At 36.7% G+C, this 25020-nt stretch overlaps 2 protein-coding genes across 2 annotated transcripts; one reads left to right on the top strand and one right to left on the bottom strand.

Moving 5' to 3' along the window:
• Positions 1-1477: 1477 nt before the first annotated feature.
• Positions 1478-4389, bottom strand: LOC117984125 (probable salivary secreted peptide). The gene is made up of 3 exons (XM_034970779.2): positions 4269-4389; positions 3133-3263; positions 1478-1855 (listed from the first exon to the last, which is right to left on the bottom strand). Exons 2-3 carry the CDS (start codon positions 3261-3263, stop codon positions 1624-1626), a joined length of 363 nt encoding a protein of 120 aa, XP_034826670.1. The 5' UTR covers positions 4269-4389; the 3' UTR covers positions 1478-1623.
• Positions 4390-11433: 7044 nt separating this feature from the next.
• Positions 11434-24060, top strand: Cbp53E (Calbindin 53E). The gene is made up of 9 exons (XM_034970778.2): positions 11434-11563; positions 12841-12927; positions 14304-14360; positions 15105-15188; positions 15853-15908; positions 17313-17358; positions 19558-19614; positions 19698-19769; positions 20158-24060. Exons 1-9 carry the CDS (start codon positions 11489-11491, stop codon positions 20308-20310), a joined length of 687 nt encoding a protein of 228 aa, XP_034826669.1. The 5' UTR covers positions 11434-11488; the 3' UTR covers positions 20311-24060.
• Positions 24061-25020: the final 960 nt, after the last annotated feature.

Below are 25020 nucleotides of genomic sequence, written 5' to 3'. Positions count from 1 at the left end.
TCATGGGGAAACCTTCATGCCTAAGAGTTCTCCATAATGTTCTCAAAGGTGTATGAAGTCTACCAATCTACATTTGGCCAGCAGCGTGGTGGACTTCTCGTTCTGAGAGAGAGACCCGTGCTCAATATAGGGCGATGATGATGATAATGATGTACGTTTGTTTGTTTTTCGTACCTCTGGACTTACATGTACATCAAATACAAAATATACCTAAATACAATGTTATGTAAAGTCTATGTCATCCGGACTGTAATAACAAACCGATTGACACCTCATTCGTCAAAATCGGCGTAGTTTAGGCGCAACGGTGAAACACACATAAATACAAACCTACATACATACATAGACTGCTAAAAACATATTCCTTTTAGCTTTGCCGTAGTCGGGTAAAAAGACACTCGACTCGACACCTAGATGTAATAAAACTGACGAAATTTGCTCCACAGTGTCATTGTTCTCTTGCCAAAACAGGAGCCAAGTTAGTAATACCGTTTTCCAGTGGAAAGCGGGAGCCAAAGCCTTTTTATTACATAAGCATAATCTATTCGGAATACAAAAAATCGGCCAAGTGCGAGTCAGACTCGCGCAACGAGGATTCCGTACTACAATCGTATTTTTTCGACATTTTGCACGATAATTCAAAAACTATGATGCATAAAAATAAATTAAAATCTGTTTTAGAATGCACAGGTGAAGACCTTTCATATGATGCCCCACTTGATATAGTTTTACTTCCAAAATTGAAAATACAAATTAGTAGTTCGTGACCACAATTAATTATTTTTTGTGTGATGTATTACAAATTCACGTTTTTCAGATTTTTTCCCCTAATGTCTGCTATAAGACCTACCTACCTGCCAAATTTCATGATTCTAGGTCAACGGGAAGTACCCTGTAGGTTTCTTGACAGACCGGCAGACAGACAGACAACAAAGTGATCCTATAAGGGTTTCGTTTTTTTCTTTTGAGGTACGGAACCCTTAAAAACAAACGGCTCGAATATTTATGATATTTCGTGATACATCCGAAAAGGCCACATGATATAATATTTTGTGAAACAGCTATAAGCAAAAAAATAATTAAAGCAGGTAAGTATACAATCCTCCAATTATTATCATATGAATAAAAATACTCAAAAAGGTCAGGTCGTGTTTTTTAATTTTTGTAATAACGACTTATTATGCTAGTAATACTTGTTATAAATAGACTAATTAGGTACTATCATAAATTGCTTATTATCGTCCCCATACATCAATGACGAAATGAAACCCGTATCCCTTAGCGGACTGCAACCTCACAGTGATACTGTTGTGCCACACCCCGCCCGGCGAGCACCCACGCTGTCGCGTACTGGGTGTAGCCCACTTCAGTAGCAGTTACTGCTGATATCCTAGTAGTATAGTTGCCTCGATACGTGTAGTCTTGATACTGGATTGTGTTCGGTCTTGCTGATGGTACATGTAGTGGGCTGTATGGTGCCATTTTCAAATATGACTTTTCTTTTACTGTTTAGTTCGTTTTTTTACGAAGATAGGTCGTATTTATAATTTTTTAAATAAGAATTAGATTATGCTATTAATACTTGTTATATTCGACTAAGAAGGTGCTATAATAAATTGCTTATTATCGTCCCCATACATCAATGGCGAAATAAAACCCGTATCCCTTAGCGGACTGCACCCTTACAGTGACACTGCTGTACCCCACCCCGCCGGCGAGCACCCACGCTGTAGCGTACTGGGTGTAACCCACTTCAGTAGCAGTTACTGCTGATATCCTAGTAGTATAGTTGCCTCGGTACGTGTAGTCTTGATACTGGATTGTGTTTGGCCTTGCTGGTTGGTAGAGATGTTGCCTGGAAAATAGAGAAGTATTTTACAAAACTAAGTGACCCTCGGGTGGACTTTCTGAAGAACTTTTCTTAGACTTCGTTAGGTTAGAGGTAGGCTTTCAGGTGCTGTTGGAATGGCTCAGAATCCTTTCTAGCGAGGGTCTACGTTAGAGGGAAAAGCTGCATTCAAAATCTCAAGTCTTGCCTTGCTTCGTCATTTCTCATACGCATGGTTAAGGTTTGGAATACTCTTCCACGATCTGTGTTTCCTACCAATTACAACCCGGTGTCTTTAAAACAAGAGTGAATAGGCGTCTTCTAGGTAAACGTGTCCCATCTTAGGACTCATCATCACTTTCCATCAGGTGTGACTGTGGTAAAGCGTCTGCATATAATGAATATTTAAAGTCTCTAAACACCTCGGTTTAATTGATATGTCAGTATGTTAATTCTTTCATATATTTAGGTAGGTACTATAACTAGATAATGCCCGCGACTTCGTCCGCGCGGATTAGGTTTTTAAAAATTCAGTGGGAACTCTTTGATATTTCTGCATAAAAAGTAGCCTATGTCCAACTCCAAGATACAAGCTGTACCAAATAGATCGTGCCTGCAACTTAATCCCCATAGATTTAGAATTTTAGAAATCTCGTGGGAACTCCGATTTTCCGAGTCATAAAGTAGCCTTTATGTCCATCCCCGAGATGCAAGCTATCTCTGTACCAAATTTTGCCAAAATCACAGACATATCACATTTATAATGTTAAGTAGTATGGATTTATTTTTACTAGCTGATGCCCGCGACTTCGTCTGCGTGGATTTACATTTTTCAAAATCCCGCGGGAACTCTTTGATTTTCCGTGATAAAAAGTAGTCCATGTGTTAATCCAGGGTATATCTCCATTCCAAATTTCATCCAAATCCGTTAAGCCGTTTTTGCGTGATTGAGTAACAAACATCCACACTTTCACATTTTATAATATTAAGTTTTTTTTTTTTGGTGGTTTTGAAGCAAAATTTAAAGAATTAATATAAAACTAGCTTATGCTCGCGACTTCGTCCGCGTGGACTTCACAAATTTCAAACCCCTATTTCACTCCCTTAGGGGTTGAATTTTCAAAAATCCTTTCTTAGCGGATGCCTACGTCATAATAGCTATCTGCATGCCAAATTTCAGCCCGATCCGTCCAGTAGTTTGAGCTGTGCGTTGATAGATCAGTCACTCTAATGGTGACGGATAGCTCCAACACCGAAGCATCTATTACAAATTCAAAGCTTAATGGTTTTTAAGTATTTCATACCTAGTCAGCAACCTGTCCCCGGGATAAACGTAGCCTTGACTCAGGTTTGATCTGCTGATGCCTTTCACTACGGCCCCGCTGGCGAGTGAGGCCAGGGCTGTCACGATCAAAATGCCGATAGTGAACTTCATCTAAAAAATAAAATAATCATTGTACCTATCTTAGATTTTTTTCCGTGGTGCTTACGTCAACTTATGCTTACTTTATAAACCTACTAGCTGATGCCCGCAACTTCCTACGCGTGGATTTAGGTTTTTAAACATCGCGTAGGAACTCTTTGATTTTCCGGGATAAAAAGTAGCCTATGTCACTCTCCAGTTTTTTAACTATACCCATGCAAAAAATCACGTCGATCAGTTGCTCCGTTGCGACGTGAATGAAGGACAAACCAACAAACCAACAAACAAACACACTTTCGCATTTATAATAAGGGTACTAATGGCAGATACTATGTACCTGAACCATCATTACCGCTTTTGTGTTTTTATTTGTAACATGATGGATTAGGTTCAAAGATTACAACATTTTCTTTACAAAAATTCAAAATTTTCAGGTTTGTATATCATTTTTTAGGGTTCCGTACCTCAAAATGAAAAACGGACCCCTTATAGGATCACTTCGTTGTCTGTCTGTCTGTCGGTCTGTCAAGAAACCTACAGGGTAGTTACTTCTCGTTGACCTAGAATCATGAGATTTGGCAGGTAGGTAGATCTTATAGCAGACATTCGGGGAAAAATCTGAAAACTGTGAATCTGTGGTTACATCACACAAAAAAAATTAAATTGTGGTCATGAACTAATAATTAGATAGTATTTTCCATTTTCTAAGTAAGATAACTACATCAAGTGGGGTATCATATGAAAGGTCTTCACCTGTGCATTCTAAATCAGATTTTTATTTATTTTTATGCATCATAGTTTTTGATTTACCTATCGTGCAAAATGTCGAAAAAATACGACTGTAGTACGGAACCCTCCTTGCGCGAGCCTGACTCGCACTTGCCGGTTTTTTACTATGTTGTCCGTCCATAAAATTCGATCTAGTTTCATCTTATTTCCTGAATAGCTATATTCAAACTAGGTATTAGTCTGACCTATTTAGGTATCGCTTTCTAATTAAACATGAAAATGACTCACCTTCAAGGTATAAACACTTCAGACACTCAGCCTCAACTGGCGATACGCATAAAATGTAAGGATAATATTTATACAGTGCTCTGTCTGATAACACGTATCTCTTATCACTGAATCATTTGTATAGCTATACATGCATAAAAGTAAAGTGCGTAAACAGGACATTCTTAACTTATAGTTCTTTAGAAATTGAAAGTAAAACCCTTTCATATAACTCCACTTTAAAATTTTGACCCACCATTTCTTCGGCCCCTCTCCAGAATGCGCAGCGTTGGAAGAGTCGCGGGGAGGCGCTGGACATCGCTTGACAGTGATGATGATAATGATGATTTTGGCTCCTTTTACAATCAAAAATCAAAATTATAATTTTTGAAAATTCTTTTATTTGCGATAAGGTTGGGCAAGCAAATAACTATTCCGAAGTACTTAGTTAGGTAGGTATGTACTGAACCAAGCAGGTGTGGTGCGGCAGTTTACCTTTTTTACGATTTTGGTAGGTACGGAATCCTAAAAATTTAATTGTTCATTTACTAGGTATACGGATCCAATAAGAAATTTCTAGTTACTTATCGCATCTTATCTGTCAGTAATATGAGCAATGATTTCATGCAAGGATGATGTAACGCTTTCACAAAAATATTGTGCAAAAAATATTTATAGTGAAAATTTGTATAGTACCTATTAGTGATATAACGAATATATTATTCACATTCGCGGATATTCGTGTATTTTTGCATATTCGCATCCCGCGAAATTACTGCGAATGGTTTGCGAATATAAAAAAAATTGATGTAATAGTTGGTTAATAAAACAAAATAGGCAGGTAATGGCCTTACTAATCCTACTGTTAGGTAGATTTTTGCAATGATGCAAGTACGTAGGTACTTAATTTGCATCTTAAAAGTAAGATGCTTGTCACGACATGAAAATAGTAGGTACTTAGGTTTTGTTTGGACAAACAAGTCATACATAGGTACCTTCTATAATGTAAATAGACTCATTATTGTTTTTATCTAAATATATAAAAGGAAAAGGTGACTGACTGACTGACTGACTGACTGACTGATCTATCAACGCACAGCTCAAACTACTGGACGGATCGGGCTGAAATTTTGCATGCAGATAGCTATTATGATGTAGCCATCCGCTATGAAAGGATTTTTGAAAATTCAACCCCTAAGGGGGTGAAATAGGGGTTTGAAATTTGTGTACTCCACGCGGACGAAGTCGCGAGCATAAGCTAGTCTAAATATATAAAAGGAAAAGGTGACTGACTCTGATCTATCAACGCACAGCTCAAACTACTGAATGAATCGGACTGAAATTTGGCACGCAGATAGCTATTATGACGAAGACATTCACTAAGAAAGGATTTTTGAAAATTCAAAGCTTAAGGGGGTAAAACAGTGGTGTGAAATTTGTGTAGTCCACGAGGACGAAGTCACGGACATAAGCTAGTTAGGATTATAAACATGATGTTCATAGTTCAACCCAGAGGATTTATACGTATATAGGTATATATCTCTCTCCCTCACCAATGGTATATAGTGTAAGGTGCCCACGAAGGAAAAATAACCCGAAGACGATTCCACAAGTTTATTTGTCGATTTTCATTACAGAACTACCTGCCTATTAGGCCACACGGCTTTTATATCGTTTATCATGAATGAAAATGACGGGAAGTTACCTTCGTTCATTCCTTAAGATTCGTTTTCAAAGTATCTTAATTAAAGTCATTAATGTATGTTAACAAACAAATATATTATGTAATACTACTTTGATAAATAATTTTAGTAATTTTAACTTTAAATAGATATGCAATTTAGGCATGTGTATTGTCAACAACATTTGATTGAATGAATCACATAAGGTTTAGTGCAATATGCTTCATTCAATCAAATGTTTTCTTCATACTTATTATATTTCATGCGCTCTATTAAGTATGGCCATAGTATTTAACTCATTACAAATTTTAATATTTATAACATGATTTCTAACAATAGTAAAATGAGGTAGGTAGGTTGAGTAAAAGTTAATTGTTGGCCCTCGAATCGGCATTTGCATTCTGGTGCCTGAAGTCCATTGTTGTAAACTAATGTTGCTACTTGCTAGTAACTAGTTGCCGCGGGAGCACGAATGGGGGGCCATTAGGACTACCACAACCAGACAATAAGTTTATTCCCAAAAACTTATATCAACCCGAGCTAAGCTCTTGTACGTAGGGTGTAGGTATTTGCTTCTTCATCTGTGGCTTCATTTAAGTACCTAGTACCTACATACTTACAAATTACTGAATTTATAGCAATTTTATACACCGTCTTTCTGAGTATCAAGACCAGACATAACAAAATCATAAAAAACAACAAATTGATTAGGTCTATACGCTAGCTCTACTTCTAATAAAAAACCGGTCAAGTGCGAGTCAGACAAGGGTTCCGTACCAACGCACAAGAAATAACACTTTTTGATATAACCACAAATTCAACGGTTTTCGGATTCTTTACTTGTGCTACGTGCCAAATTTCATGATTCTGGGTCAATGGAAAGTACGCTATAGGTAAATACAAATGGTGAGGTTCCGTTTTTCTCTGGAGATATGGAACCCTAATAAAATAAATAGTTATCTATACCTCTCACAGATTGAAGCACTAATTTGTATCACTTGCCCGCAACAACAAAGCCATATATCTGATAATATGCCAGCCCATATCCCAACAACCCTTGGCCATTTGCCAGCGACGTTAGAAGGTTAACTCTGTTTTATTGGAAATATTGCATAACACTCCGCTTGCCCGTGAAATCGGTTAAGCCGATTTGTGTATTAAGTACAACAATGACGGGTTTTATAATACACCTAGCACAAGTACGTCTACCTAACCGAGCATTTTATGGACAAAATATTTAATTTTCACCACGAGCAAAAGAGCAGGGTCCTGATCCTACGTGATTATTGCCGCCCATGAAAATCTGCAGCAATTAGAGGAACTGACAATGCAATGACCACAGCAGAGGCATCATTTGTATAAAATCTTCAACCTGATAGAATACAATAGAATATTAGAATCTGTAAATAAATCTAGAAATCGCTAAATAGAAATTAAAGAGGAGGAAAGGATAACTTTTCCATCACTACCTTTACGATATTATACCTAAATGCAAATGTGTACCTATTTGTTTATTCGGTTGTCATTTAATCAGTCGCTATGGAGCAAAAGATCGGTGTGATTTTTGCACGCTGCTTTTTATTCCAGAAAATAAAAGTGTTCCCACTGGATTTTTAAAAACCCAAATCTGCGTGGACGAAGTCGTGGGTATAACTTAATTAATACGTTTTCTTCAGAAGATACTTCCATCAACTTACGATTAGATTTTATGTCACGCAAATTGTTATAAAGAACTGAACAAAGTGAGTAAGTAGGTAGGTATATTCAGGTGCTGGGGTAGATGCTAGGTACATGTCACAGATATAAGAGTTTTGTTCCAGTATAGCCACAGAAGTAAAGGCTTATGATGATAGTCAGGCCATATTTCCGGTAGCACTTGGCCGTCTGCCAGCTCAAGGTTTAACTCAATTTGGCTGGAAGTTATTGCATAATATAGGTACTACCGTTCAAAGTTACTTTAAAAAGTTTTAACTACATAATGTGAACAGATGAACTCACGTGCATAGTATGACAAACGTGCTCCAATTTTAACTAAGTATAATACAGTCGGACTCGCACACGAAGCGCCCCGTACCATCGTACAAGATATTAATTTTAACACTTCTATGTGCAACACTGCAATTAATGACGGTCAGCGCAAAGATATAATGTAATTTAGTAAACTATTTGTGTTTAACTAATGTTTGTAAAAGCCTGATAATAAAAGATTTTAAAAAAATGCTCATGAACACTTTTTAATTTTTTTTGTGATGTGTGTAACCACAAATTCACGGTTTTCGGGTTTTTTCGTTTACTTGTGCTATAAGACCTACCTACCAAATTTCATGATACTAGGTCAACGGGAAGTACCCTATAGGTTTTTCTTGACAGACACATTGAAAAGTAATCCTATAAGATCCTTTTTCCTTTTGAGGTACGGAACCCTAAAAATATAATTTGAAAAATCCGCCCGCGCCTTTGTTGCTGGGACGGCCGGTTGAATAGAACGCAATTTCAAACTTCGAACTGTCGCTTTCATCGCAGTTCAAAATACAAAGTTTAAATTTAAATTTTATGAACGGCCATTCATGCTGTTCGCACTTTATAATATTTCCTACCATTTTTATGTTAAAAAAAATTAAAATTATTCAAAAAAAACCTATTCATGACCGTTCGGAACGGTGATAGAATTAATACATATAGAAATAATTTTATCCAAATAAACTTTTTCAAGTGCTTTTGAAGCGTCAAAAGGATCTACCACTGTTTTGGAAATTCGGCGGTTGCTCTTTTCAACTCATTGACTATATTCCTCTTTCCCCTCCAACTGGCGTACCATAGTCGTGCAACACGCGGCGTGATTCACTAACTCAGTTTCTAACACTGAATGATAGCCACAAAGCTCAATTGACATTGGTTGGTTCTACATTGCTGCTTCTCTGAATAATATTAAAATAATATTTCGTAGAAAACCTTTAAGGGATTAAAAGACGTAAATGTCAAATGAGCTCGGTGGCTATCGTCCAATGTTAGACACTGAGTAAGCGAATCAGTAGGCAGGTAGGGTTTGAACTGCCAACCTTTCGGATTTCAGTCCGCTACTTTAACCGTCACGCTATTAAGACTTAAAATAGTATGTCCATTTCGGTGTTACAGCTAAATTACAAACCCATTGAAATTGAACTGGACTCTGATCCAAATTTAGGTAACTTTGGGTCTCAAAAGCGCTTGTTGCCTTATTTATGGGCTAACCGCATTGCCCTAACGTTGGAATGCTCCTCTAAATGGAAATTCACGTTACATTTGCAGCCATAAACGTGAATCGTAAATGCATGCTGGCGTGCTGCCAACTGAACAATATGTTGACAAATCTGATTAATATGTAATAATGATATACCTACATCGATGTATTCCTACTTGTCTCCAGGTCTATACTATAAGTACTATGAATATACTATACTATACCCATGCAAAAAAATCACGTCGATCCGTCCGTTACGACGTGATTGAAGGACAAACCAACAAACAAACACACTTTCACATTTATAATAGGGGTACCTAGTGACAAATTTTAAACTCTAGGAAGCTACCAACTCTTCCGAAGTATGGATATTGGATATACTTACGTAAAAATATGCTTATTTGAGCAAATTTTTTATATTTTATTTTAAAAGAATATTAGCCATGTTAAATGACTAATATTCTCCTTTCCTCTCCAATTAAGCGTCAGGCTAGGAGTAGGTACGACAATAGTGCAACGGGCGGGGTTTGAACCGTCGACCTTTCGGTTTTCAGTCCACTCCTATACCGGTTGAGCTATTGAGGCTAAATTGTTTTCGTATCTTTTTTGTACGCGAACATGTTAGAAATTTTCCAATTTCCATGAAAAAGTTGTGAGGCGGGATGGCGTGGGAAGATGTGACGCGGATGAGATTGATATTACATGCGCATGTACCTACCAATAGGTATTACGTAAATAACTCACGCTGTGTTACACGCGTGACAGTCACGATTTATTGAGGACTAGACGCCTACTATATTGACACTGATTTCATTCACTTTTCAGCGTTCTGCACCCTGCCAACAGGACCCTTTACTAAGCCTCCGAAGTCCGCTGTCCGTCCGTCAGTCTGTCAGCGGGCTGTATCTCATAAACCGTAATAGGTATAGAGAGTCGAAAGTTTTACAGAGTTGATATGTCTATTGCCGCCATAATAAAAAATTCAAAATGGCTGCCATGCATTATTATAACAAAAGTATAGTTATATCTTGTACGATGGCACAAACCCTTCGTGTTCGAGTCCGACTCGCACTTGACTGGTTTTATTGATAAACGGGTAGAACGTACCCGTGATGAAAATATAGCTCCATCATAAGACCACATTCATGGTTTTGCATAAGTTCCTCATTCATTTGTGTTCCAAACAACTTTCAAAATTATTCAGTTGCAAGATTTTATTTGACCACATACTAACACGGCAAGCTAAATAAAACCTAAGCTAAGTAAAAAATATCCCTTAATAAATAATATAGAAGTTATAATTCATATTAAGAATCAGAAGTAGAAATAAATATAGAAGAAGATGGGGTTGTTCAAGGGGTGGACCAACAAATTCCTGAAAGGCCGGCAACGCATCGACGGTGCCTCTGGTACTGCAAATGTTAATTGCGATAATCACTTAACATCAGGTGAACTGGCTGCTCGTTTGCTCGCTATTTGAGATATTTGTGTAAAACTTCGAATCGGGATGATCCTTCTCCAATTTTCATAAATGTCGCTCCAAGTAAGATTATGAGGCGAGTAGGAGGGGCGTGAGTGCGCTCTTTGTTTACGCGGCTGACAAATTACGCTGTTTATTGCTGCTGAATCACCCTATTTTACTTTACGTAAATCTTCACGATACACAAAGCATTGCGGTCCTTCCTCTCGAGAGGGAAAACTACAGATACAACGGTCCCCTTTTGCATTGTACTCGACCACAGAGCTGTGGTCTATGTTGAGATGAGATATACCCAACATAGCTCTATGTTTGTACAAGAACGTAATTAGTGATGTATGTAGGTCACTTTTGTTCTACTTCGAATTTCCTCAAAGGATTAGCTAAATAGTGTAGGCATATCTGCCACAGAACCGACGGTTGATCGGGCAGATGTATTCTGGAGTGGAGGCCGCGTACCGTGGTAAGCGTATAATATAGGATGACCTCCGACCCGTGGGACCGATGACCTGAACTGAAGAAGGTGGCGAGAAGTGGGTGGATGAGGAAGATGGAGGACCGTGTTTGGCGGCGGCTGTGACATATAGCATAATATATGCTGTTCCATAATATATTATGCTATTCCAACAACCTGTATACACTGTTGTTGGAATGAATGTGGAAATATAGTGGCGGTGTCATCATTGATTTACTAATGCCTAATTGTACAGGCCAAGACCAGCTAGATAGGTATATGTATACTCATTGGACTGATGTTTGATTTGGAATATTTTGTACTTATACAGTCCCTAATCTCCATACAAATTGTATTTTTCAATTTGTTAAAAGTAGTTTCTATTCTTTACAGGCGGTATCCGATGAAATGCTGGTGGAACTGAAGGCCTGCTTCATGGAGGCCTATGATGATAACCAGGACGGCAAAATTGACATACGAGAGGTAGGAGAGTAACCCTTTGTTGTTATTAAGAATTTTTATGGCATCCACTCGTCTATGAAAGGGCTGTATGTAGCCAAGAAATATTCATGTAAAATGCTCTTAGTTAATGTTAGCGGGTCATGTAATAATAAAAAATCAATTTTCTCAAATTTCAAATCATACTTATATTGGGGCATTTTTTAGATCATTGTTCGATGACCGTAAAAAATTGTGCAAAAACTCCATGGGGTTTCCGTGAGCTAGTTTTATTTACTTATACCTATCTCTTTGTTTTTTTTCTTTTTTTTTTTTTTAATAGATATAGCGAGCAAGCGAGCAGGCGGGTCACCTGATGTTAAGTGATTACCGCCGCCCATGAACATTTGCAGCACCAGAGGAGCCGCCGATGCGTTGCCGGCCTTTTAGGAATTTGTTGGTCCGCCCCTTGAATAACCCCATGTTATAATCTAGTGGGAACACCGCCGATGGGAGTTGGTTCCACAGTTTGCACGTGCGTGGAAAGAAGGATCTGGCGCAGCGGACGGTCGAAGTGCACCAGACACCCAGATGGTGAGGGTGAAATTCCTTACGGTGGCGCGCGGTGCGGTTGTAGAAAAAAGAGGGTGGAATAAGGTCAAAAAGCTCTTCAGAGCACTCCCCATTATACAGGCTTGCCATAAAATAATTGTTTGCCATAAAAACTGAATAAACCGCAGATACCACATATTTATATTCTCATTAAGATCACAGGTATTTGTGAAATGTTATTCCTTCTATTTTACGTTCGCTTCGGCTATTGTCGCCTAGTATACTGCAACCCACCATTGCGCAATAACTTCAAAAATAAAAATTGTGTTCAATTTTCAAAAAAATCGTTTATTGTTACTTTATAGTACTTGAGTCCACATATCCTCACTTCACGTTGTTTGTCAAGATCTCGCGTACAAAACACATCTTGAAAAATAAAAAAATGAGCATTCGTCTCGTTCAAATAAGAGCTTAAATGCATTCTATCTCTATCTAATATAGCTATCTCGGTCTAACAGTATAAGAGTCACAAATAGGGCTATTTCTACAGATATTTGTTCTGAGGTATAAACTGATACACGGCCCCTCGTTGGGCGCCAATGAAAGTATTTACATAACTGTTTTTATGTTGGATCCTACTCCCATCCCACATATTCTACGAGTGTGTAATCGTGTTAGTACTTATGTTTAATACAATAATTATATATGTTTTCGAAATCAAACTAGAGATTTAACCTTTAAAAAAAAACACTTTATCAATTCTGTTACAGCTGGCTCAACTTTTGCCGATGGAGGAAAATTTTCTTCTTTTATTTAGGTTCGACAATCCATTGGAATCCAGTGTCGAGTTTATGAAAGTAAGTCTTCCACGACACGGCCCTCCTGCTTTATATTAGGTGCTTCTTTTTAAAATCTTTACCTTCTTCTTTGTCTATATGTAGGTATATATGTACCAAGGAATATACTAGGTACTCTCTAACGAGCATTTAGTTCTTTGTCAGCCATTTTGATCAACGCGTGAAAATATATAGATTATTCCTGAGGTTACATTAATATTATAATACATATTGCTGTTAGTGTTAGCTCTCTAACAAAACAAATGGGTTTGATTTAAAATCTTTATAAATGCTGTAGTGTGTAGTAAGTATGAACCTATCCCGTAGTGTGAAATAAGCTTTAGAATATTCATAAGCTCATTCGAATCTTAAAAGTTTTATTAAGGTGGTATTAATTCGTCCACTGCTTTAGAACCATATCTACCCTTCCGCATCGCGAAAAACACAACCACAGCATTTCAAATCCCTAATGATGTTCCATATAACTGATATCTTAGTATACAGCGTAGTTCAGATCTAATAGAAAGCAACAGGTGAACTTTAGATCAATACTTACATTTTATGTTTCAAATGAGTGAGACCGTAAACAATAAATGCCGTCTCACTCTTTTTATTTCCGCCCAATATAATTCTGTTTAAGAAGGTTGTAACAGGAAAATTCTCATTGCTTCAATATAATACACAGACCTACTAATACCTATCAATTATTTTTTTACTCATCCGGTTCGAAAGACCACATCGATTTAAAGTACCTACCCTACTCGTAAGTGTTTGCTAATAACTTGTTGCTTCCTTTCGTTTCTTAACTTTATTATATTATTTTCTTAACTCTTAATAAATTTTATTGAGGTTCGAGCTCCTGCCTCCTAACAGAGTTTTTTTCTATTATGTTATATGTAGATATATCTTACGAATTGTTAGAGAAGTAGGTAGGTACATAGTTAAGTCAGACCAGGTACGTAAATTAGGTATGTCTTAGAAGTGAGAAAATTTTGGTCTTATGGTTTTTGTGATATTTAGTTAATTTTGCCCGAGACTTCGTCCGTTTCAAAAATCTCGTGGGAAATAAGAACCCTTTGTTTTACTGTCATAAAAAGTATCGCACGTCCGTCTGCTGTTCTTATCATCAGTACTATCACCTGTATTTGTTTTTGCCACTAACCAGCGTTCTGGTTACATCCTGTATAAGCATATCTCTTAGCAAAACTTCCTCACGATCGGTTAAGAGTTTAGAGTTTAGACAGTCGTATAATGGAATCAGGTCAGAAAAAATACACATTTAAAAAAATCTGTAAATATATTAATACCATAAAACGATTTTCAATAAGGAAAAGACAAAGTTTCCAAGTGATGGATGGCAACAGGTTGTTAACAGATCAATACGTTTTGTGTTACAGATTTGGAGGGAGTACGATACAGACGGCAGCGGGTACATCGAGGCTGATGAATTGAAGGTGAGGCTTCAGGCTACATTAATTTGAATTGGTTGAATTGAAATAAATGTAGCCTGATGCCTACAGGTATTCCTAAAAGTATGGTTTTTTTCCTCCCACATTAATCGGAGCTATTTGGAGCTTTCGCCCAAGACTTTGTCTGCGTGGACTTAGATTTTCGGGAGCTTTGGAAATTCTTATTTTTTATAGATTTAAACGTACACTAATTGTCGAATATTCACTTTGCCGCCTCGTGTCTTTGCCGCTTGCACTGCTATATAAAAAAAGGTCAGAATTGAGAACCACCTCCTTTTTGGAAGTCGGTTAAAAACCGGTGCGAGTCAGGATTGCGTACCATCGTACAAGATATGCCACTTTTATGTGTATCATTGCGAGTGAATAACAGACAGCGCCATCTACTAATTATTTTTTTGTGAATATTTTTCTTTGTGATGTTACCACAAATTCATGGTTTTCGGGTTTTTACCTTTACCTTGTGCTACCCGCCAAATTTCATGATTGTAGGCCAATGGTAAGTACCCTATAGGTTTTGACAGACAAACGAAGTGATGAAGATGATCCTATAAGGGTTCCTTTTTCTTTTGAGATACGGAACCCTAAAAATGGTGCTCAAAATTAGTTTTTCGATAGTGGTCTTCTTAAGAATCGTAAGCGCTACTATTTTTGACAGCTCATAGAACACTACATTTGTTCGGAATAGCTGTTCCGTACATTTAACTCAATGGCCTCTACCATCTTTTTCAGAATTTCCTCCGCGACTTACTCAAAGAAGCAAAGAAGATTAATGACGTCTCCGAAGACAAACTAATCGAATACACCGACACCATGGTAAAAATATACTCACTTATTTTTCTTCTTTTTTTTTGACCTCTCTGGCGCAGTAGTGTGCGCTGTACCTTATACAAATGAGTCACGGATTCGATACTCGGTTATGTCAATGTTATCATCATCGCCGCTTTACCGGTAAAGACACCGTGCGCGCGCCCGACCATCATCATCATCATGATCACCCCATCGCCAGCTCACTACAAAGGACGGGCCTCCTCTCAGAGTGAGAAGCGTTTTGGCCATAGTCTACCACGCTGGCAAAGTGCGGATTGGCAGACTTCACACACCTTTGAGAACATTATGGAGAACTCTCAGGCGCATGCCAGGTTTCCTCACGATGTTTTCTTCCTTTTAAAGCAAGCAAGCAATTACTTCGAAAAGTTAGAGGTGCGTGCCCGGGATCAAACCCCTGACCTCCCCATTAGGAGGCGGGTGTCCTAATCACTACGCTATCACAGCTTCTACCACACTATAAGTTTAATGTGCTTCCATATACTGCATTTTCACTTGCTATCAGATGAGAACGAAGTCAAGCGATAGTTTGTCATCAAATAATAAAAAAGCTCATAAAATTACAATGCGAAATGATATTTTCTTTTATGTGAAGGTGATAAAAGCGGTAATGGTTCGTATAATTTTAATAAAATCTCCTTTTTATGTGCAGCTACAAGTGTTTGACTCGAACAAAGACGGTCGGCTTCAACTTTCAGAGATGGCCAAGTGAGTTGACCTACCCACCTGTTTTTATTTTATTAAAACTTTTTTTTTAAAATATTACAATAAGACTTAGCTTTAAGTCTAATTACCATACAAATCATGCCCACGTGGAATGGTGCCAAGAATACTGGCTGCATTTCCGCGCCGGACAGCCAGGCTGATCCGTTGCGCAAAAAATGAGCCAGCTCTTCTGTCACCAGATGAGGTTATTAATCGCGGTGAAATGTCTCGTAAATTTTTTTTAGCACAAAGACTCCATGGCCCTGCAGGGTCTACACGGCAAACGGAACAAAAATGTACCTAACTCTCGATAAGAGAGGCATACTTGCGCCGCTTGCCGTTTTCAGCTGTTTCTGCTGCGTTAAACTTAACCAAAGTCCAAACCATAATTTATGCGTAAACGTATATTTTTCTGTATGCTAGCTTTTCACGGCCCATCTGTTTAGCCCAGGGGTCAGCTCTACCCCATGTGGCGCCGACCCCTGCGTCAGTAGTTTGAACTTTGTAAGCCAGAATGTAAAGTATGTCCGCGACAGGTCGAGATGGCAATCGGGGTATGAGGCGGGGGGGGCACCCTGCACACCTGCACATCATCCGCGCTCGCCCGCACTAGGTTAGTGCGGGAGCTGTGCGGGTGTGCGGGGCGTTCCCTCCCCGATTGCCATCTTGATTACTATTATAGTACGCGACAGATCAAGATGAGCTAATGAGTTCAGATCAGCTAATGAGTTTCTTGCCAACTTCTTGTTATAGAATCAACTTTGTGGATCCTGTGATAATATTTAGTTTCATTAAGAACAAAAAAAAACTCGACTTTAGGCAATCCGAACGGCATTCCGAACCAGTGGTAAATTAAAACTACCTGACTATTCATAAGCACTTTTAAAAAGTTTACATGAATAAAAAACATTCTAATTCTAATTCTAATCAAAACTTTGAGACCTAATTTTTTTCTTCAAACACTGATTTAGTTGTCTTGTTACTAGCTCATTAGGCTGCGGATCATGAATTCTCGGTTTCGAGTGTCGGAAAAAAGTTATTTGGTTTGTAAAATAAAAATAACGTTAATAAAGAATTTGATAACATTTTTGTTTAAGCCATTTTTAATGAAAATTACTTAGGTAAGTATTGAGGCTAATTCCGTTGCGCACAATCTCTAAACTAAAATGATACGTCTAAATCTATTGCTATCCCTTTTATAATTTTTCCTGCAGAAAAGGATAGCACTAGATTTCGATCTGTTAATTTGGTTTAGTTTAGAGATTGTGTACAAGAGATCGGCCCCATTACGGGACTTGTAGTAGCGCTCTACGGGATCTCGTAAATATCAGGATCCCGCGGGAGTAAGAAAGCTCATTGCCGTAAATACCAGGATATTTTTTTTAATGTTGTTCCATATATGCGCAGATTGCTGCCAGTGAAGGAGAATTTCCTCTGCCGACAGGTGTTCAAGGTGAGTGACAATTCATTTCCCGCCAAAACTGCGACTACATTGTTTCACGCGCGCCATTCCATCGAATCAAATCAACATTTTGTTTACCGCGGGCCTAACAAACATTGCTCGTTTACTTTACTGAAATACCTACTTATTGCTTATGCCAATTTTATTTACAGTTTTTGTTAATTTTCTGCAGAGATATTATAAAAATTCAGATAGGCAAAGCTTAAAAAAGCTCATAAATTTAAAAAGTGAAGACAAGTTCGTACGCTTGTGTGTGTGACACATAGACGTATTAATTTTAACCTTAATTTAATTTTTAATTTATGATATTTTAGTAGACCAACAGCAAGTTTACAAAGCGCTTATTAGGTACCTATACATAGCAACACAGATATCTGGTGTGGCCTGTGGCTTCCACATCTTTTGACACCTTCGAGCATGCTTCAAAAAATGGCGGCCCGTTTATTTTTTATATTCTTCTTAGTAAAAGAGCAATGTTTTTTACACTTTTAAGTAGATACCTACCTATCTACATATTAATTTTTTTAATACCTACCGATGAATAAAATTTAAGTTAGTCATCTCCATAGTTATTTTACTTTAATTTTTTATTATTTGCATGCAATTTCTATTTAAGAGCTAAAATTATTTGATGCTACGTTTTGATCATTTGTTTCTACGAAAGAGCTATAAATATTTTGGCCAAATATCTATTTTGATTTTTTTTTAAATGATTTATTAGACTCGGCCTACACGGCGCGGTTTCACTAGGTACGGTCCGGTTCAATGGTAATTTTTGCTTGAATTTTTTTCTATTCAAAATTTTACTATTCGAGCATGTCGTCTTACAATCCGGATTTATGAAATCAAAATCAAAGTGAAATCGATCGCCGATATACTGAGCCAAACATGTCATTTACGATCAAGATTCAAATTATAGTCACTGTATTTTTTGCACAGAGTGTGGTTACTTTGCTCGTTTGCACTGTGTTTTTACGCTAGATTTAATATTTTATATTTAATCACAAATATTAAAATGAAAATATAAATTTTCCATTTCTCTATTCCGTTGCTTTAATTATACACTGCACATCAAACTCACATACATAATTACTCCATTAAATAAGATAATTAATTAGAATAGTATTATTAGATTGATAGTTAAAAATTTGTAATAAAAATACTTCTACGTGCGTATGCTGATAATTTTCTGTAAATAATCCGTATTAACTAGATATACTAAGTACTAATTGTTGAAATTGTTTAAAAAAATCTTTATCCAATAAAAAGTGAATACACGTGTAATGCGTGAACATTGACGAAACATAATTAATACATACAAACTATACACACACGAAACGGATTGATAATCTCCTTTTTAAAGACAACAACTATAATTAAAAAGAAAAAAGTGTGGCATGTGTGTTACTGTTGATTTGCCTGTCTCTCTATCCTAACACTGCTGCTTGTCTGCACCGCACTCTTAGGAGGGCATTGAGGTGAGTCCTCGGTGGCTATTAGACTAACAACGATGTCGATGCTGATGATATTAAATAGCATAATGATTTATAACATAAAGAAAGATCGGAATTCAGAAACAAAAATAATATAGTAATAATTAGTTATTTCAAAAAAGGGTTTCAGTTTAAAAATACGGCATCCTTGTTAGGCCAATATATTAAAACTAACTTAAACATTAATTAAATTACCTACTTAGTGTAATATTTTAGAATAAAATGTGTACCTACGTAGTATTAGATGTTTTATATTTTTATGAGTTATTTGTCCGTAGTGTTATATCTATGTCAAACAATAAATAGCTACAAATTATTCATTAAAGTTTTTTATACTAGATTCTTTCTTTATAGGTAGTTTCTTTTTGTTTTGTAAATAATGTTAGATAACTTTTGGACAGGAAAAGGGCAATAATTGTGCTGTCGTATTACACAAATTCGTTCATGGAAACATTTTCCTGCCCAATTGAGAGACGAGACGCGTCAGCAACTAAAATCACTGTAATACCTCCAAATCCAGTTTGCACGTATTACGGCGATTAGTCATATTTTACCTATAATGCCATTTGTTTAAACGATTATTTTATAAATATAATTTAAATAAATATCACATGAGTCCCAACTCTCACCGTCAGCTGAACCACCTTAATTTATTCACTTCTGTCTTAAATATTTCATAACGTTGCTAATTTTACAGGGTGCAACAAAATTAACGAAAGATGATATTGAGCGGGTGTTTTCTCTTTATGACAGAGTAAGTTATTATTAGAAATTTCTATAAATCTATTCATTTTTGAAAATAATAAGTTATATGTATGTCTTTTTTTATTTCCACAGGATAACAACGGCTCCATAGAGAATGAAGAACTACGCGGTTTTCTAAAAGACCTTTTAGAGTTAGTGAAAAAAGTGAGCATAATTTAATAGCTTAAACCAGCGTCAAAAATAATGCCATAGATTAGGTATTTAGTAATTATAACAATCTAGCTTGAGACACGATATTAAATAATAAAAAACCAAGAATATGTATAAAGTTTAAAAAAAAATCGATATTGACACTTTACAAGCTTACATCAAGAGGCATGAATACAAATTCAATCAAATATAATATAACAATTTTAACCATTTATCGTAGACCTTAACAGCTTACAATTAATAAAATAACTTTCCACAAAAGAGAGAGTTAACTAAAGTGTACATAACTGATGAGATCTAGATTTATTTCTAGCAGGGGTACGGGGCTACCAAATCAAAAATATTATTCGCCACATCTACTCTTCAATTCTGTTCCTTTCAGGATTACGACGCGCAAGATCTCCTTGAGTTCGAAGAAACGATTCTCCAAGGCGTAGAATACAGTAGCGAAGGGAAGATCAGCAGAAAGCAACTAACAATGATCCTTTTAGCGCTCGCTAAACACAATCAGGAAGAGGAAGTGTACACTCCATAAAAAACGCAGAACGCGACTGTCACTCCGTCCCAGTAGTATGAAATAAAATTCTTTAACTTGGCTTACTACACGAGCTCCGGTTTTACTCCGGTTAGATAACCGAAACCATTAGTTCGAGCAAAAGTGTGCGTGACTTATGAAACCGGGCCGGAATGGAGCCGGATCGTGTAGTCAAAGCTTTATCCAGTATTATTTCGTAACATCTCAAGAACTATTTCACTTATAACTAGATAAAATTATAACATAGTAACTAAAATTGACTAAAATATATAAAAGAAAGAAATAATTACTTATATTATTTTTATTAGGGATTTAACACTACTGGATACCTACTAAGGTACCCACCTATGTATACATCTGTTGTAATGTTGAGTTGCTTAACTATCATGGTGGAAATTCTATGGTGTTGTTTTATGTAGTTTCACGTAATAATCTATATGTCTATATTATATATTTTGTATAATATCTGTGTTATTACAGCGCTAATGCAATAATTTGCAGTGGCGTGCATAGCGTTAATTTAAATTGTTAGACTAACAGCCGCACTCGGTTACTTAAGATTGAGCTAAAACGAGACAGATTTATGTGGGAGATATAACTCTGTCTCGTTTTAAATAAACTTAAGTAACGATTAAACGACTCTAAGTACGGCTGTTAGACATATTTTCCATGTTTAAATCTAAGACTAACATAATTGAGTTGAGTATTCTAATTCACTTGTACTTACTAATTTTTAAAAATCGCACTCTTAAGTACATCTACATAATAATATGTTTTTGAACAATAAGGTATTTATTTATCGACTTTATTTTTTGTTGTGAAGTGCACGCCATTGCAATCCAAGCTACGCTGTGCACAGTGATCGTCGTTCGTGAAGTGTCGTGCTACGAGCTACGACAGAGTAGGTCACACTCCGTCGTAGTCTGTCACTGTCGTAGCACTCTCGTAGCGATACAGTGGTGGTGCGCTCTGGCGTATGGCGCGCTTCGATCGAGGATGGTCTCGTCAGAGTGCGTTACGTGCGACACACCATGTCATGATGTCACGGTTGTTTATTAACACCTTTATGGTTGTTATCGAAAATGTTCTCTATACTTAATCTATTTGGGTGTTACAGATAGGTATAACTTAAATAAGTGTGGTTTATAAATTAATTTCGACGATTATTCACATTCATCAAATGAAATTGAACTATCGTGGTATGAGTCTACATTCTACATGAAATTAATTTATAAATTATCAGAAAAAAATGTGGGAATTTCGTTCAAGGTACATACCACTTGGTCGAATTGTTTGAGTGCTCTGTTTCTAATTTTTTATTTCGTTTAGAAATAACTACAGTTCAAAAATCATCATCAAAAGCCAAAACAAATGCCAAATAAATAATTTAAGTATTTACCTACGAGTTTCTTATATCTGTGGTAGTATTATACATAAATTGTATTTTCGTATGTTATAGATATCATTATTAATTACTAGATACTAGTACAACAATTTATTATTGTAATTTTGCTAAAACACGCTTAATATTCACGATTCGGGAACACAAAACGACAATTAAGGGTGTGTCCACTGAAGTGGATCGGAGCGGAAGCGTATTTTAGTACAGAGATTATTTAGAGATGACGTGATAAAATATAACGTCATCTTACAATAACTTTATAGGTCTATTGAACAGGTCTTTGCTTCGCTCCACTTCAATGGAAACGTACCTAAATTTAAGTTAATCGTTGCACCAATAGAGTCGAAACGAAGGCTTCTGCGAGTTTTTGAATCAGTCAGTAATACTTATGCGATCTCCTTAAAGACAATGTGGCCAGCCATATTAAATTATCCGGATCATTCCTGTTCACGATAAAAAGCCGTCCCGCCTACATTTTCAGACACTCTGTTATTTTTCAAATTCACTCGAAACGTTGTAGTAAGTACCTAACATATGCAATATTTTTTCAATATCCCTAAAAGTTTTTAAGTGTATCTACTAATTCATTCAATATTTTACTTATATCTAATACTTTTATGAAATAATAACAAGATGACACTTTATTTATAATGTAACTAGCTTACGTTCGCGACTTTGTTCACGTGAGATACACACATTTCAAACCCCCATTTTGGCCCCTTAGGGGTTGAATTTTCAAAAAGCCTTTCTTCGCGGATGTCTACAACTACATCATCATAGTTATCTGCATGCCAAATTTCAGACTGATCCGGCCAGTAGTTCGAGCTGTGCGTTGATAGATCGGTCAGTCAGAATGTCATGAAAGTCAAAAGTCAAAGTCAAATGATTTATTCAAAATAGGTAAAAAATTACTCTTTTTGATAAATATAGAAGATTATGACACCCCTTCCGCTTTCTATTAAAGAATCTTCTGCTTAATTAAAGGTTGCCTGTGGAAGGCTGAAAGCGAACCCTATTTTAGCGATACGGCTGCCAGTTCTACTCATAATAATGTTATATCCATAACATTTTTGTATAACGTATATTTTTATGATGTACAATACTTTAATTACATTTTTAATTGGAAACTATTGGAATGTTATGAGGGAGTAAAATAAGATAAAATATAGATGTTGTGATGATTGTTATAGGAAATAACTAATTAGGAAAAGGAAATGCACAAAACGCCAAGTTATTCATATATTTGTATATTAAGTATTTCAAAGAAATGTTAATCATGAGTATCAAAAAAATATATTAAGTAACTATATTTACTAAATGTTGAATGATTTTTTTTCCTGGACTACAAAATAGCTAAGAAAATTTTATTTACTGAACGTTAACAATGAAGCTTATTTCACACTACGGGATATAAATCATATTATAGTCCGGTCAATATTGAAATTTGGAACGCCAATATTGACCGAAATATAATATAATTTATATCCCGTAGTGTGAAATAAGCTTTAAATTACTTTTTACATCTCTACTAAAAGCTTTCAAACTTACATGATATCATAATAGTCGTTCTTAATATCTAAGTAAGTGTTCATATTATAGATGTCCGAATATTTACACTTGTTTCTTACTAAGAGATTCTGCTGAACATAAAACTTAACTAAAAAGACTACACTAAGAGCGATTACGTACTGCACTTCCGTCATCCGAGTTCTATCCGTTATTCATGAGAATACCAGCGATTATCTACGACATATGTCATAAGCTCCCATACAAAACAAAAAGGAACGTATTTTCACGGACTCGGATCGGATGAGTGCGTAACCGCCGTAAGAGTAATGCAAGCTTTTTCACGAAGTCCTTTTTAATCTATGCAAATTGTCAGTCTTTTGAATTTTCAGAGTTGTCACTATTAAAACCAGAGACTAGTTGTAAGTCTGTGTTTAGGCTATTTAAATGTGCTAGTGAAACTAAATGGGTACCTATATTCTTATATCTAAGATACTTAGTTGTCTGTTTAAGTGGGCCTATTGGACCTTTGATTTTATCGAAATAAATATGTTTTCGGTAATAAAATATCGGTCGGTTATAGTTTGGTGATCTGGCAGGGACTAGTGGGCCCCTATCTATCGTGGGCCCTGGGCACGTGCCCAGAGTGCCCAGTGGGAAAGATGGGCCTGCCCATCAACTGTCGATATATATCAGTAATCTTTATTGATTTTTGAATATCATACAAGTTGCTTTAAGTGAAACTATCATGGTGATCCCATAGTCCCAAAGCCTGGCACTACGTGTTAATTATTTATTAATATTATAATGAGATTGTTTGCTATAAAATGTTTATATTTATATACGTGCATTTTGATTTCACCCACCTACCTAAATAAATGTTTTCATTTTATAAATAATTATTTTACAGCCAGTAGGTACCTATACATTAGTTAGGCGACACGTAGCCTAGTGGTTAGGACGTCGGCCTTCTTTTCGGGAGGTCGGGGTTCAATCCCGCATCTCTAACTTTTTGGAGTAATCAAATATCACTTACTTTAAGGGCGTTGGTGCACTTATCCGTATTCGGTTCGTATTCGTGTTTTTTATGTAAGCAAAAATACGGCGATCCGTTTTTTTGCTAACATAAAAAACACAAATACAAACCGAATACGGAGAGTGCACATACGCCCTAGCGGTGAAGGAAAACATCGTAAGGAAACTTGCTTGCCTGAAAGTTCTCCATGATGTTTTCAGAGGTATGTGAAGTCTGCCGATCCGCACTGGACCAGCATGGCAGAGTATGGCCTAAACTCGTCTCATTCTGAAAAGAGACCCGTGCTCGGTAGTAGGCCGGCGATGGGTTGATACATTTAGGTGCTTTGAAGCGCGCGTTTTGATAACTCTCCCTTTAGAGCCGTTTCAAACTAGTTCGTTTTCTTTATAATAATTGCGCTTTCCAAATTCAAATAGACTCAGCAGTTAGCTCATCCTCGCTGCGCATGCAAATTATTGCCCTATGTTAAAAATCACAAGAAACTATGTACCTACTAAAACTGAATAATTTTCTTTACTTTAGGTCAAAATCATATAAATAAGTAGGATTGTAAATAAGTAGGGATGTATAGGATTTTTCAAGCACACGCGCCTTTTAAAACTGAACAGAATTTCATTAAAAACGAAAATTTACATAGGTACCTACGCGCAGCCCCTGCGCTAACCCGGTGCGGGCGAGCTCGGGTGACTTGCGGGTGTGCGGGCTGTCCCCCCGCGTCATACCCCGATTGCCGATTGCCATTTCGACTTGTCACGTATTTTAAAGA

This window comes from Maniola hyperantus, chromosome 7 (assembly GCF_902806685.2).
Source record: "Maniola hyperantus chromosome 7, iAphHyp1.2, whole genome shotgun sequence".
Classification (NCBI taxonomy): Eukaryota; Metazoa; Arthropoda; class Insecta; order Lepidoptera; family Nymphalidae; genus Maniola; species Maniola hyperantus.
The sequence above is the reverse complement of the archived record's forward strand: the minus strand, read 5'-3'. Positions and strand labels throughout refer to the sequence as shown.

Bases quoted from the DNA above. Each gene is read 5' to 3' on its own strand.
- LOC117984125 (XM_034970779.2), bottom strand. From the start codon at position 3,263: ATGAAGTTCACTATCGGCATTTTGATCGTGACAGCCCTGGCCTCACTC. The intron at 1,856-3,132 runs GTATGAAATACT...TCTATTTTCCAG, and splicing joins GGGGACAGGTTGCTGACTAG to GCAACATCTCTACCAACCAG.
- Cbp53E (XM_034970778.2), top strand. From the start codon at position 11,489: ATGCTGGTGGAACTGAAGGCCTGCTTCATGGAGGCCTATGATGATAAC. The intron at 17,359-19,557 runs GTGAGTGACAAT...CTAATTTTACAG, and splicing joins TCTGCCGACAGGTGTTCAAG to GGTGCAACAAAATTAACGAA. The intron at 19,615-19,697 runs GTAAGTTATTAT...TTATTTCCACAG, and splicing joins TGTTTTCTCTTTATGACAGA to GATAACAACGGCTCCATAGA.